The 10730-nt window shown below is 53.0% G+C and overlaps 4 protein-coding genes across 4 annotated transcripts; 2 read left to right on the forward strand and 2 right to left on the reverse strand.

Moving 5' to 3' along the window:
- Positions 1 to 3549: 3549 nt before the first annotated feature.
- On the forward strand, positions 3550 to 4257 carry SODALDRAFT_180124 (hypothetical protein). The gene is made up of 2 exons (XM_028607045.1): positions 3550 to 3997; positions 4074 to 4257. Exons 1-2 carry the CDS (start codon positions 3742 to 3744, stop codon positions 4172 to 4174), a joined length of 357 nt encoding a protein of 118 aa, XP_028465849.1. The 5' UTR covers positions 3550 to 3741; the 3' UTR covers positions 4175 to 4257.
- Positions 4258 to 4339: 82 nt separating this feature from the next.
- SODALDRAFT_278496 (family 16 glycosyl hydrolase) lies at positions 4340 to 5289 on the forward strand (the record flags this gene model as incomplete). Its single annotated transcript, XM_028608117.1, has 2 exons — positions 4340 to 5110; positions 5206 to 5289. 2 exons carry the CDS (start codon positions 4340 to 4342, stop codon positions 5287 to 5289), a joined length of 855 nt encoding a protein of 284 aa, XP_028465850.1.
- Positions 5290 to 5661: 372 nt separating this feature from the next.
- On the reverse strand, positions 5662 to 6573 carry SODALDRAFT_340325 (hypothetical protein; the record flags this gene model as incomplete). The annotated part of the gene is made up of 1 exon (XM_028612935.1): positions 5662 to 6573. The coding sequence occupies one exon, from the start codon at positions 6571 to 6573 to the stop codon at positions 5662 to 5664; it is 912 nt and encodes a 303-aa protein (XP_028465851.1).
- A 530-nt stretch (positions 6574 to 7103) lies between these two features.
- On the reverse strand, positions 7104 to 8496 carry SODALDRAFT_351206 (hypothetical protein; the record flags this gene model as incomplete). Its single annotated transcript, XM_028613524.1, has 2 exons — positions 7692 to 8496; positions 7104 to 7604 (listed from the first exon to the last, which is right to left on the reverse strand). Coding segments are annotated over exons 1-2 (864 nt in total), but the record flags the coding sequence as incomplete, so codon positions are not given.
- Positions 8497 to 10730: the final 2234 nt, after the last annotated feature.

Here is a 10730-nt window from a genome sequence, read left to right on the forward strand (position 1 = left end):
TGTCCCCGAGGCATGAGTGCTCCACATCATCTTGAGATTGTCGGCTTTCTTTCTTTCTTTTTTTTTTTTATCTTGTATCTTGTATCTTGTTTTGATGCGGTCTTGAGGACCTGGTCAACCAGTCCGGGAGAAAAGAGTGACGAATGCGATGTCCGGGACTCCGGGCTTCGGCTCAGGCCCGTCGGTTATGCGCGCAACCAAAAAGGCGAACTTTAGCGTGTGAACCTCACATCGGAGAGCACAGATCAGGAGTAATGGGCCGGGTGAAGGGGGGGGGGGAGTACAACTCCCTTCTCATTTTATGTAAGAGAACGGTGCACGCGCCGCGCGGGAGGCGAGGCCTCGGATGGTGGCGGTGTGGCGGACGCCCCTGAATGTTATATCAAGAGTCGATCAGCCACATCGTGGGGGTCATGGACCAAATAACCTTCTTATCGGTTTCTCGCTAGTTCCATCAACTCCATACGTTTGGTGTCTCAATTCTCCGTTTTCCTACCCCGCGTATCCTCTTGTAGTTCGCACGTGTATGCTATAGGCTATGTGATCGGGCTACAACGGAGCTCGACAGTGAAAGCCTTTGGGGGAGCGATGTGTGGGGTTCTGCGGCGACTTTGCAAACGTCTTGGATAGCCTAGTGGGTGTAGTCTGTAGAGTCGTAGACAGTAGGAGTTTGGTGAAAAATGCGTCCATAGGGTAGAAGTATCGAATCTATCGATGGACGGAGCCAAGTTTTCAGGTAATACTTCATGCCCACGGTGTCGCCGAAAATCACCGCCGTTCGCCGTTCGGCGTACGGTGTACCTCGTAATGTATCCCCATACGGGCATATACTCCGTAGCTGGGCTGCAAAGTTCGGGAAGTTTCCGAGAAGGGTGGCCGCTTTTGGGCTCCAAGTCACCTGGCCTAAAAACAAGCCTTCGGCGTTTCTTAGCACTGTTGACTCCCGCCGGCCCCCGCCCCCGCCCCCGGTCCCGCACCCCGATACGTCTCCTGCCACGCAACGTTGTTACGTTGCCTGGGTCCCGGGGGGTTCTTTTTTTCTTTTTCGTTGCTTGCGTGAGCACGGAGCACGGCGTAGGGTAAGACTGTAAGAGGACGACAGTCAGATAGTATGCGGTGCATATATGCAGTGCCGTCTGATGGTATAGAGTTCGGCGCGCTGCACTGAGTAGGACGAAGCAAGCCGTCTCGCTGCTCTCGCACTCTCGGCCGTGTCGTACTCGTCACCTGACTCATCTCCGCCGAATTTACCATTCCTTGCTCCTCACATATTCAGCCGGCTTGACACGATTCCCCCACTTGAAACATAACCATTCCCTCGTGGGGGGAAGGTTCACCGTTTCTTAATTTGATTCGTGGGCGGCATAATCTTCGCTTAGGCATAGCGGCGTAGTCGTACATAGAGTCGAAAAGGCCGTGGCAGCAGTATAAAATGGTTCGTGCAAGTTGGTATAAGAAACAGAGGGTATACGAATCTTTGAAGAAAAGATCGGAAAAGTCAACATAGGGCGGCCCATATGAAGGACTGAAGTTCTGAACAGCCAATTTGTGTTAAGGTTTCGATATGTTGGTGACGGAGGAGAAGAACCAAGGTACGATGAGCGTTAGCTTACCTAATAAATAACGAAACGGGACGCCAAGCTCGGATCCCGGCACTCTGTACTCGTGACATGCTTACGTGATTCTTATCTCTGCTACTTTTCGTTTTTCCCTTCCTTTTTTTCCCTCTTTCTTTTCTCCTCCCCCAAAATCCCTCAAGCGTTGCCCCAAGACCGCTAGCATCACCACAAACCCTTCGCCACCCCCTGCCAAGACTAAAAGCGTCCTAGGTTGGCCCCTGACCAAGGCTGTGTTGACCACTTTTCGAAACCTTATTACAGCCTCGGCGCTTAAAGCGTGTTCCTGGCATCGAATTTCAACGATGGATTCTGGTGGTTATTAGCTTATTCCTCACAGAGGAGCACAAGCTGTCATGGCACGACTCTGCGGGGTATTGGATTTGATGGTCCAAGGAGAGACTGGGACCAAAGACGGCCCAAGAATCCCCTTCTTCTTCGACACCTGCCCGGGAGTTGAAGCGACGATCAAAGCTTGTGCCAAAACCGCGAGGTCCAGAAACCACCGATGCTAGAGCAACAGACCAGGGGGACGGGACGCCATGCACGGGAAAGTTTTTTTTTTTTTCGACTTCATCTGGCCGATTTGGACTTTGAAGTATCGTCAGAGAGGGAAGATCTCCCGGCTTCCGTGGGGAGGATCCCAGGGTCCTTTTCGATAACGATGTGCCGACATGGATGAGATCATGAGCGTGACTGCAAATCTTCATTCAACGTCGACATATCGTCCAGAGCAAGGTCCAGCGCAAGAAGCACCACGCGGCACATGCGCCCATCCTCATCGAGTCGGGGGCAGGCCGAGAAAAAGGCCGACGCCGCCACCCAAGAATGTTGTGCTCCCAGACTCGACTCCCCCCGCATGGCCAATCTCCCTTATGAACAACTCTGCTGGCAGCATGGTGCATGAAGCCAGAAGTAGATGACGAGGACGAGTGACCGGGCAGTCGGACAGGAAAGCACCATGATGCGAGAAATGCAACGTGGGCGACCAAAACGTGCGCGTCTCATGGGCCCCATGAGTCCTATGAATGCTCGAGTCCCAACGACCAGCGTGTAAAATGTCGACCGTTTTTCGCATGCAGCACCACCACCGCCAACACATCTCGTAAATATTCCCTATCAACATCGGATATTGCCTTTTGCCACGAGGGGGGGCCATGCGTTCTTTGTTGGCCGTTGGCTGCTGAGCGCATACGATACCACGCATCTCCGCAGCCGGTCCAACCTAAGCAACTTGGGAGCTCAGTATTGGTGCATCGGACAAAGGTGAAACAGAATCCTCTGGGCCGGGACCCTTGGCGGAACCTAAGCCACCTTGCCAAGACCGCTATAAACTTTGCAGGTCAGAAGAAACGTCTATCCCCCCAACTCTCCCCAAATAAAAATAGTTTTTTTTTGGTGCAGTGCACCCTTTTCTGCGTATCATCTGCAATGGAACGAAAAACCTGGGTTCGTTTTCATATACGCAAATCATGGTCGGCACGACTACGAGGTGCACAATGCGATGCCGTGCACATCAGGAGACCATCTAGTTACTGAGCACGAGGAAGAGCAGAGGAGAGAGAAGAGAAGAGTTCGCAATGCTCGACGTGACGTGCCACGTCGTAAACGCTCATCTCTATCGTCTGGTGGCAGCGCTCAGGTTTGGCGTCAACAGAGAATTATATTCGCAGTGGAAACCCAACCAGACCGTTTTCCTTTTTTGATAGTACGGTGCAGAACCCCAAAACCCCTGACCTGATGTTCTGGACTCCCACGTTTCTTGGCCCCAGGGGCCGTCTTTGACCGTTTGCGGAATCCGATTCGCCGGGTCATGGTTTCATTGTCATTTGTCCCGGGAATGATCGCTCGTTTAGGAAGGGTGCGATGGGGACGGGGATATCCACATACCGATTTGGAGAGGCTAGCCAAGGTTCGATGCCACTTGTCGTTGGCCCCTGAAGCAATATGTAAGGACGAAAAAAGAAGAAAAAGAATTAAAGAAAAAGAAAAGTACGGATGAATCCAAGCGTGCCCGATATGTCGTCGGCTCTCTGGCCCCCCATCCCTGTCCGTCCCCTCTCATCTCAACTCCTCTCAACTCGTCCCGTTTGCATCTCCACGCCCCGTGCCGGGATCACCTGAAATGGCCGACTACGAACAGTACACAGGACCAGGGTGGATCGCCCGTCAGGTTGCCTCGCTCGTCTTGGCAGGTAGGAGCCGACATATGGGCCGCCAAGGTTCAAGTGTCCAGGACATTAAGCTAGGTTCATATTTATATATATATATATATATATATATATCCCCTTCCTCTACGCCAAGTTCTCTCTTTGAGATCCCGTCTCTTTTTTTGGATTCTACCCTTCTCTCCCTGCGTTTCTTGCGTCCTCCTCTTCTCTCTTTGTCCTAGCAGACCTAAGTCATTCCTTTCTACAGAGTCGTTCCTTTCAACAAAATATCTTTATCCTTTATCCTCTTTTTTCTTTCTTTTTCTTGCACCTATATCCGCGCGCCTGCTCGCTGCGTCACATTCCTTCTTCTACGTCCAGGCCGACGATCTTCTCCCCTGTCCGTGACACTTTGATCCCAAGCTCAACAGCTCAGCCTCACTCAACATACCCTGCGCTTTGTCGTCAACTGCAAACCCTTAGACCTCTGACAACCAAAACCCGCACTCTACCTCTGCCACATCCAGTGCCCATCTCCCCCTTCTCACCGTCCTCCGAAAAACCATCGTCACCATGCATCTCAAGCAAATCATCTCCACGGCAGCCCTCCTGCTCCCCACGCTCAGCCACGCCTGGCAAGCCCCCAGCTACAGCGGCTTCCGGCGCCTCTTCGCCGAGGAATTCCACGGCCCCGCCGGCTCGGGCGTCGACACGGACGTATGGCACTACATCACCGACCTCAGCGTCAACAACGAGCTCCAGAAATACACCAAGTCGAACCGCAACCTGCAGATCTCCGGCGGCGGCACCGTGCAGATCGTGCCGCGCCGCGAACCCGACGGCAAGTGGACCTCGGGCCGCATCGAGTCCCAGTACAGCTTCACCCCCCGCGCCGGCCGCCAGACCGTCGCCGAGGGGTACGTGCGCTTCGGCGACGGCGACCCCTCCCGCAAGCAGGGGCTCTGGCCGGCTTTCTGGCTCCTGGGCGAGGCGGTCCGCCACGGCATCGACTGGCCCATGGCCGGCGAGATCGATATCCTCGAGACGGTCAATGGGATCCTGTCCGCCCATGGTACCGTCCACTGCGATGTCACGGGAGGGGCGTGCAACACGCCTTTCGGCCTGGGCGGGACCGTCGCCCTGGCTGACCAGAGCTGGCACCGCTGGCGCGTCGTTTTTGACCGGACTTCCGATGACTGGCGCTCCGAGACCATCACTTGGTTCAAGGACGACCAGCAGTTTCATCAGATCAGTGGCGAGCGTGTTGGTAGTGAGAGGGTCTGGGCTACGCTGGGCCGGTCTCCTTACTACTTTATCATGAATGTTGCTGTTGGTGGCGATTGGGTATGTCCTCTCTCCATCCCCTCCCCCTATCCTCTTGCCTGTGTCCTGTGTCTTGGTACTATTCGTAGGACGCTGAAGCTGACCGTGTCAAACAGCCTGGGTACCCTGCCGAAGACACACTCGACGGCTTCGACAGCATGATGGAAGTCGCCTATGTTGCCGTGTACGAGTCGGAGTAAAGTCGGGGGGAAAGTTTGCCGACGTTGTGGGAAAGCCAGCTGGGTTGATATATGAGACACGTCACGACCATTTCTTTTACCTTCGCCGCGCCGGTTGCGTTCTACTTTTCTTGATACCACGATATGACTTTGCGGTCTTCTCAACTCTGTACATACTTCTATTCTAACCTTTTGAACAGGGGCGAGCAATAAGCCTCCTAGAATCTCAATTCTCTTTCCAAGTCGTCCGTCTCGTATGGCTTTCTATACATGATGTTATATCTCCCTGTCTGTGTAGGGAAAGGATCGCATTGGAGTGGTTATAAGCGGCTGCTTCGTCGGTAATTTCATGGCCAAACGCTTCTAAACTTCTTGTCTTGTCGACATGACATTCTACTCATAAAAGACCAAGCACCGAACCTCAATGCTCTGTCTCCCCTTCGTGCCCGGCGGTGTCGCAGGGTCCGCAAAGGCGGTATGGGGCGCACAATTAGCTCGGCCCTCCACACCCCCCGGGAACCCATGGCCCCTGGAATCAAAACACTTGAGAAACAGGACCTCGTCAGGCGTCATATCCTTCACGTAGAAGAACTCGTGATCGTCGCTAGGCGCAACCGAATACGTCTCCCCGCGAACCTCGTACCCCTCCGTCGAATCAATACTCGTCTGGTCCGGGAGCTTCTCCTTCCCGCGGTCATCCCCGTCATACCCTTCCCGGTAGACAGGGTACAGCAGATCCACCGCAACCAGGTCCTCGGGTCTGGTAGACCGCCAATCAATGAGCGCCAGCGGCGAATCCGTCGCCGGGTACCCGATGGGCCGCCAGACGTTGACGATCTGGTACCGTCCCCTCAGGAGCTCGTCCGCCTCGGCCGGGTCGGCGACGTGGCGGCGCACACGGGCCTCGGCGGCGCCGGGGGTCTGGTCGACGTGCACCTGCTGGACCGGCTGGCGGGGGCTCGACGCGATTCGGCGGCGGATGGTGTGGTCGAAGATGACGACCTTCTTAACGCCCGGGAGCTTTGCGCGGACGAGGGCCTCGACTTCGGCGTAGTAGCCGTTACGCACGGCGCTGTCGTCCGTGAAGTCCTTCTCGTTGCCCGGGGAGGTGAAGAGGGCGAAGCCGGAGACGTCGGTGCCAAAGGACGATGCGGGGAAATCTCGGAGATTGGCGACGGGGCGTTGGCGCGCGGTCTGCTTGGAGGAGCTCTTGTCTACGTCGACTTTGCTCCATGGTTTCACGAAGGTGTCGCCGGACCGGGTTATGGTTGTGGGGTCTATGTAGTTGAACACGCCGGTCGTCATGGTGGGCGTCGAGGAGTCGGAGACTCGGAGTGCTGATGGCGGAGGGGGGCCGGCGTTGAGGAGGACAGTGAGGGGGCACTGGGGGGGGGATAATGGTGCCAATATCGATATAGGTGAGGGTAGTTGTTAGTAATCGTGTCGGCATGCGGCGCATAGGCGTTGGAACCCTGGCAGTTGATATCACCGACTTGTCTGCATCTGCATATCGACCTCCGACGGAGGAAGATCAAATACTTTTACGAGGCATTAAATATTAAATATCACGGAAAATATTCCGACGTCATTTTTGGACGGGATAACGCTTTTCAAGATTACTCATGTCTCATTAGTAATCTATGACTGGCCGTTGGGAAATCGTACGATACTCGGTTCCGCACCTGTGGCACTGCATCCCGCCGAGTCCAATGTACTACCGTATTGGTCGCGGACCTAATAATAGACGTGGGAATTTCCACAAGACGCGCTGAGCTCTTAAACTCGAATCGACCTAAGCCCAAGCCTTCGCTCCATCATTTCATCCCATAAACCTTCCGAAGTCGTCTCAAGTCACCCTCACTGTCAGAATCCGTGCTGCTATGCCCACCATAACCCCGTGCCGCCTTCTTCGCTTCCTTTCTCGCTTTCTTCGCCGCCTTCTTCCCCCGCTTCCTAACGATCTTGTTCTCCAGGAACTCGGCCTTTTCCCGGTCCTTGCCCGATAATCCGGCCATCAACTGGGCCCGGTCTCCGCCCACTGCGGAAGAAGCCGAACCCGCGGCGTGGTAGCCTTGGCCCGGCTGAGACCCGTATCCTTGCGGCGGGTATCCTTGCGGCGGGAATCCTTGCGGCGGGTATCCCTGCGGAGGGTATCCCTGCTGCGGATGGTCCTGGGGCGGATAACCCCCGAATTGCTGCTGGGCAGGATGAGGTCCCGGCGGATACTGGGCCTTTTCGGAGGTTGGGCCCGGTGCGGGGTCGAAGCCAGCTGCATAGCCCTGGGGAGGATGCAAACCTGCCTGCGTATAGGGTAGTTCGGCGGGCTGGCCATAGTTCTGCCGTCGGCCAAGATGGTCTTTGTGTTAGCCATCACGATTCCGCGGTGACGGGGCGGGTGAGGGGGGGATCTATGGCAAGCTTACCTGAGGAGGATACCCCTGCGGCGCCGGAGGCTGCCCGTAGGGAGCAGCCTGATCTTGCTGACCGTAACCAAACCCAGAGTCGTAGTTTGCAGGTGGCTTCTGGTCGCCAGTTCCGTAGTAATTCTGTGAGGCCATTGATTCGACTTTTTGCTGGACCTTTTCCAGTAGCTTTGTGACCATGTTCTGCTGCTCGGGTCGTCTCGTCCGGTCGTCAGTAGACTTCAAGATGATAGTCAAGATGATAGCCAAGATGTATGCAAATGTGAAGCTCCGAGGAAGAGAAGAGGCACAAGAAATGGAAAGATTCTTAATTATCTGAGGGAGCTTTTGTCTGTTCATTAATGAATAAACAAACGGCGTCATGGTCCCCAACTCCCCGGGTTTGGACGGACCAGGATCCCGTCAGCAGCTCAGCGCCAACTCCCACAGCCCATCCTATCACAGCCCCCAGGAACCCCGCAATCGCACCGCACGAAACTCCCCCTTGGGCCCTTGATGGATGGCGTTGACATTCATGTCGCCAACAGTAATCACAAAAGCTATAAATAAGACTGCGCCACTCGTCCATTTCATGCATGTTGCCGATGGTCCGACAGCTTTTCGCCCCCAATCTGATGGTTGGTTGGTTCTCCTGACAACCTTTCGTTGTTGGTTGGTCCGGATTCCGCATCATTGGAATTTGGAGGCCCAACTGCATATTATATAGCTATCTCCAGCCTGTGGAGCTGTTAAATGCGACCTGCGAGAATGTCGATGCAAAGACTGCGACTCTGAGAGGGGTATCTCCTGGGGGTCGCCAGGGCCCAGAATCTCTCCGCGCATCATACATGTAAAGTCGGGAGAAATACCATTGAGGTGTCTGTTTCCCCGTGAGGCAGTCGTTCATTCGCTTAGGAAACTTGATATGTGATCAGATATCATAAACCGTACGGATGGCGTTTCTTCTGGCATGCACCATTAGGGAGCATAAACGAGTGCGACCGCCATGCCATGGACGGTCCACTCTGTAGAATGGGTGCGGAGTGTCCGGAGTTGATCGGGTATGCATTTGCAAAGAAGTAGAAGTCAGCGCCCAGGCAGTGCGTCGCAAGCTCCCAACATGAAGGAACAAATCAGAGTGGCCCGAGGTAGGCTATCTAATGGGGGAGTTTGTGATGGCCATACTGCGACGAGACTCTTGCCGGATTTTGACGAAGAAGATATAAGGCGTATTGCCTCGGGGCACGTTGCCCGCTGCACGACGGTTTGGGATTCGGCTTTGAAAGAGTCAAGTCTCGTGAGATTAATGCATATATGAGGTTGGCCATGTCGTTTTATGGCCTCATCGACTCATGCCTGGAAGCGTCTTCGAAGTTTGGATCGTGATATGCCGTCGAATTTCTGCTTGTCATCTTTGAAGACCGAATCAAGTGTGAGCCACTCGAATGAAGGGATTTAACATCAAGTGCATGAGGATCGCGTTGGTATAAGACCTGCAGCACATAAAGCGCTGGTCTATGACCCTACGAATCTTACGTTGAACCTAATAAGGCTAAGTCAAGGTCATGTTAGTTCAAATAATACTAAGTATATTGCCTTATAGAGATGCTTTATATCGTGGGTTGGCCTTATACGTTGTTAACTTCCTACCAGACGGGACAGAGAAGGAACCTGAAAATGACGGGATACCGAGTTACAATGAGGTACTTTCGTGTACAATGCAAGAAGGTCCGTACCTTATGTTAAGGTAGGACAGTCGTTCCAGAATGTCCCATGCTTCCTTCTTCTCACGATGTCCAAAAAGGGACATCGTCACACGCCCTTTGACTCGGCAGTTGCAGACGCAGTGGTCACCGAACCAATTCCGCTTATCAAATGGCCTAAACCCCCGATTTGGCCATTTCTGTGACGTCCTAGTTCCTATCTCGACTGCATTATCACAATCCCCAAAGGGGGGTTCGAGTGCCCAAGAAATTCCGGGAGGCTTCCACACACCCCTCGCCCCTCATCCCTTCTCGCGTGACGCAACTAGTATTCACGAACTTCACCTGGAAAGCCTAATTTTGAGATCAAAATTGGAAAGCCCAGTTAGTAAAACTACGCCGGGGCGCATAGCAGAACCAACAAAAGATATCACGATGACCGGGTGAGTGGGCATGCGGTCCCTCAAATGGATAAAATGACGTATTGCGGGCACGAACATGACGGGAGTGTTGCGAATGAGGATGTGGGGCTCCCTTTATCGCCACCGCTTATCGGCTCGCCTTACCAAATAACGGGGCCGAATAAAATCGGCCGAGCGGTGAGGAGGGTGGGTGAGTGCACGCGACTTTCGGAAAAGGCCGGGGTCTGTCGGACAGGCCGTAAGATACGGTTACGTAACGGGCACGGATTTAACCGAAGGATTATAATCTCGGTTATCCGGGTGGACACCTGCAGAATCTTCACTATATAAACTACGGTGGCAGGAGTTCCCTAACGGTCCAAAATTATTAGTATAGTTATATATATAGATCTACAGATTTATAAGCTAAAAAATTAAATTAACAGATTAACTGCCCTATTATTATTCTTCGACGTTATTATTACGGTTACGCTATATCTGATAATTAAGAGTCTTATATACTATCGATAATCTATCCTTTTACCTATTAAACTCCCGATTAAGAGCTATCTAAGCCGAGCCGGTGTAGCGAACCTTTTACCGAATCTTTTACGACTCGAAGAAGCTAATCGACTATTAAGATTACCTTTCTATAAGATCTCTAGGTTAATACTATATAAAAATTATATCTAAAGCTACTAGACCTTCTGGAAACGAAGTAACGACGCGACGGCTATAGCCTATAGCGTCCAGAACTAATTCACTAATCTTAAAGATAATCTCCTTTTCCTTAAACTAGCCTTAGAGCCTTACCCTAATTTTAATAACCTTATAACCCTTAATCGAACCACCGCGCCGCCTACCGCGCTAGATCTAACGGTTACCGGAACGGCCGCGTATAATATTAATTATAATATTCTTAACCTCTTTAACGGTTTACCTCCTTATTATAGCGG

This window comes from Sodiomyces alkalinus, assembly GCF_003711515.1.
Source record: "Sodiomyces alkalinus F11 unplaced genomic scaffold SODALscaffold_6, whole genome shotgun sequence".
Taxonomy (NCBI): Eukaryota; Fungi; Ascomycota; class Sordariomycetes; order Glomerellales; family Plectosphaerellaceae; genus Sodiomyces; species Sodiomyces alkalinus.

Excerpts from the sequence above, each read along its gene's own strand:
- SODALDRAFT_180124 (XM_028607045.1), top strand. The coding sequence starts at position 3,742 with ATGGCCGACTACGAACAGTACACAGGACCAGGGTGGATCGCCCGTCAG. Across the intron at positions 3,998-4,073 it reads CTTGCGTCCTCCTCTTCTCT|CTTTTTTCTTTCTTTTTCTT; the intron begins CTTTGTCCTAGC and ends ATCCTTTATCCT.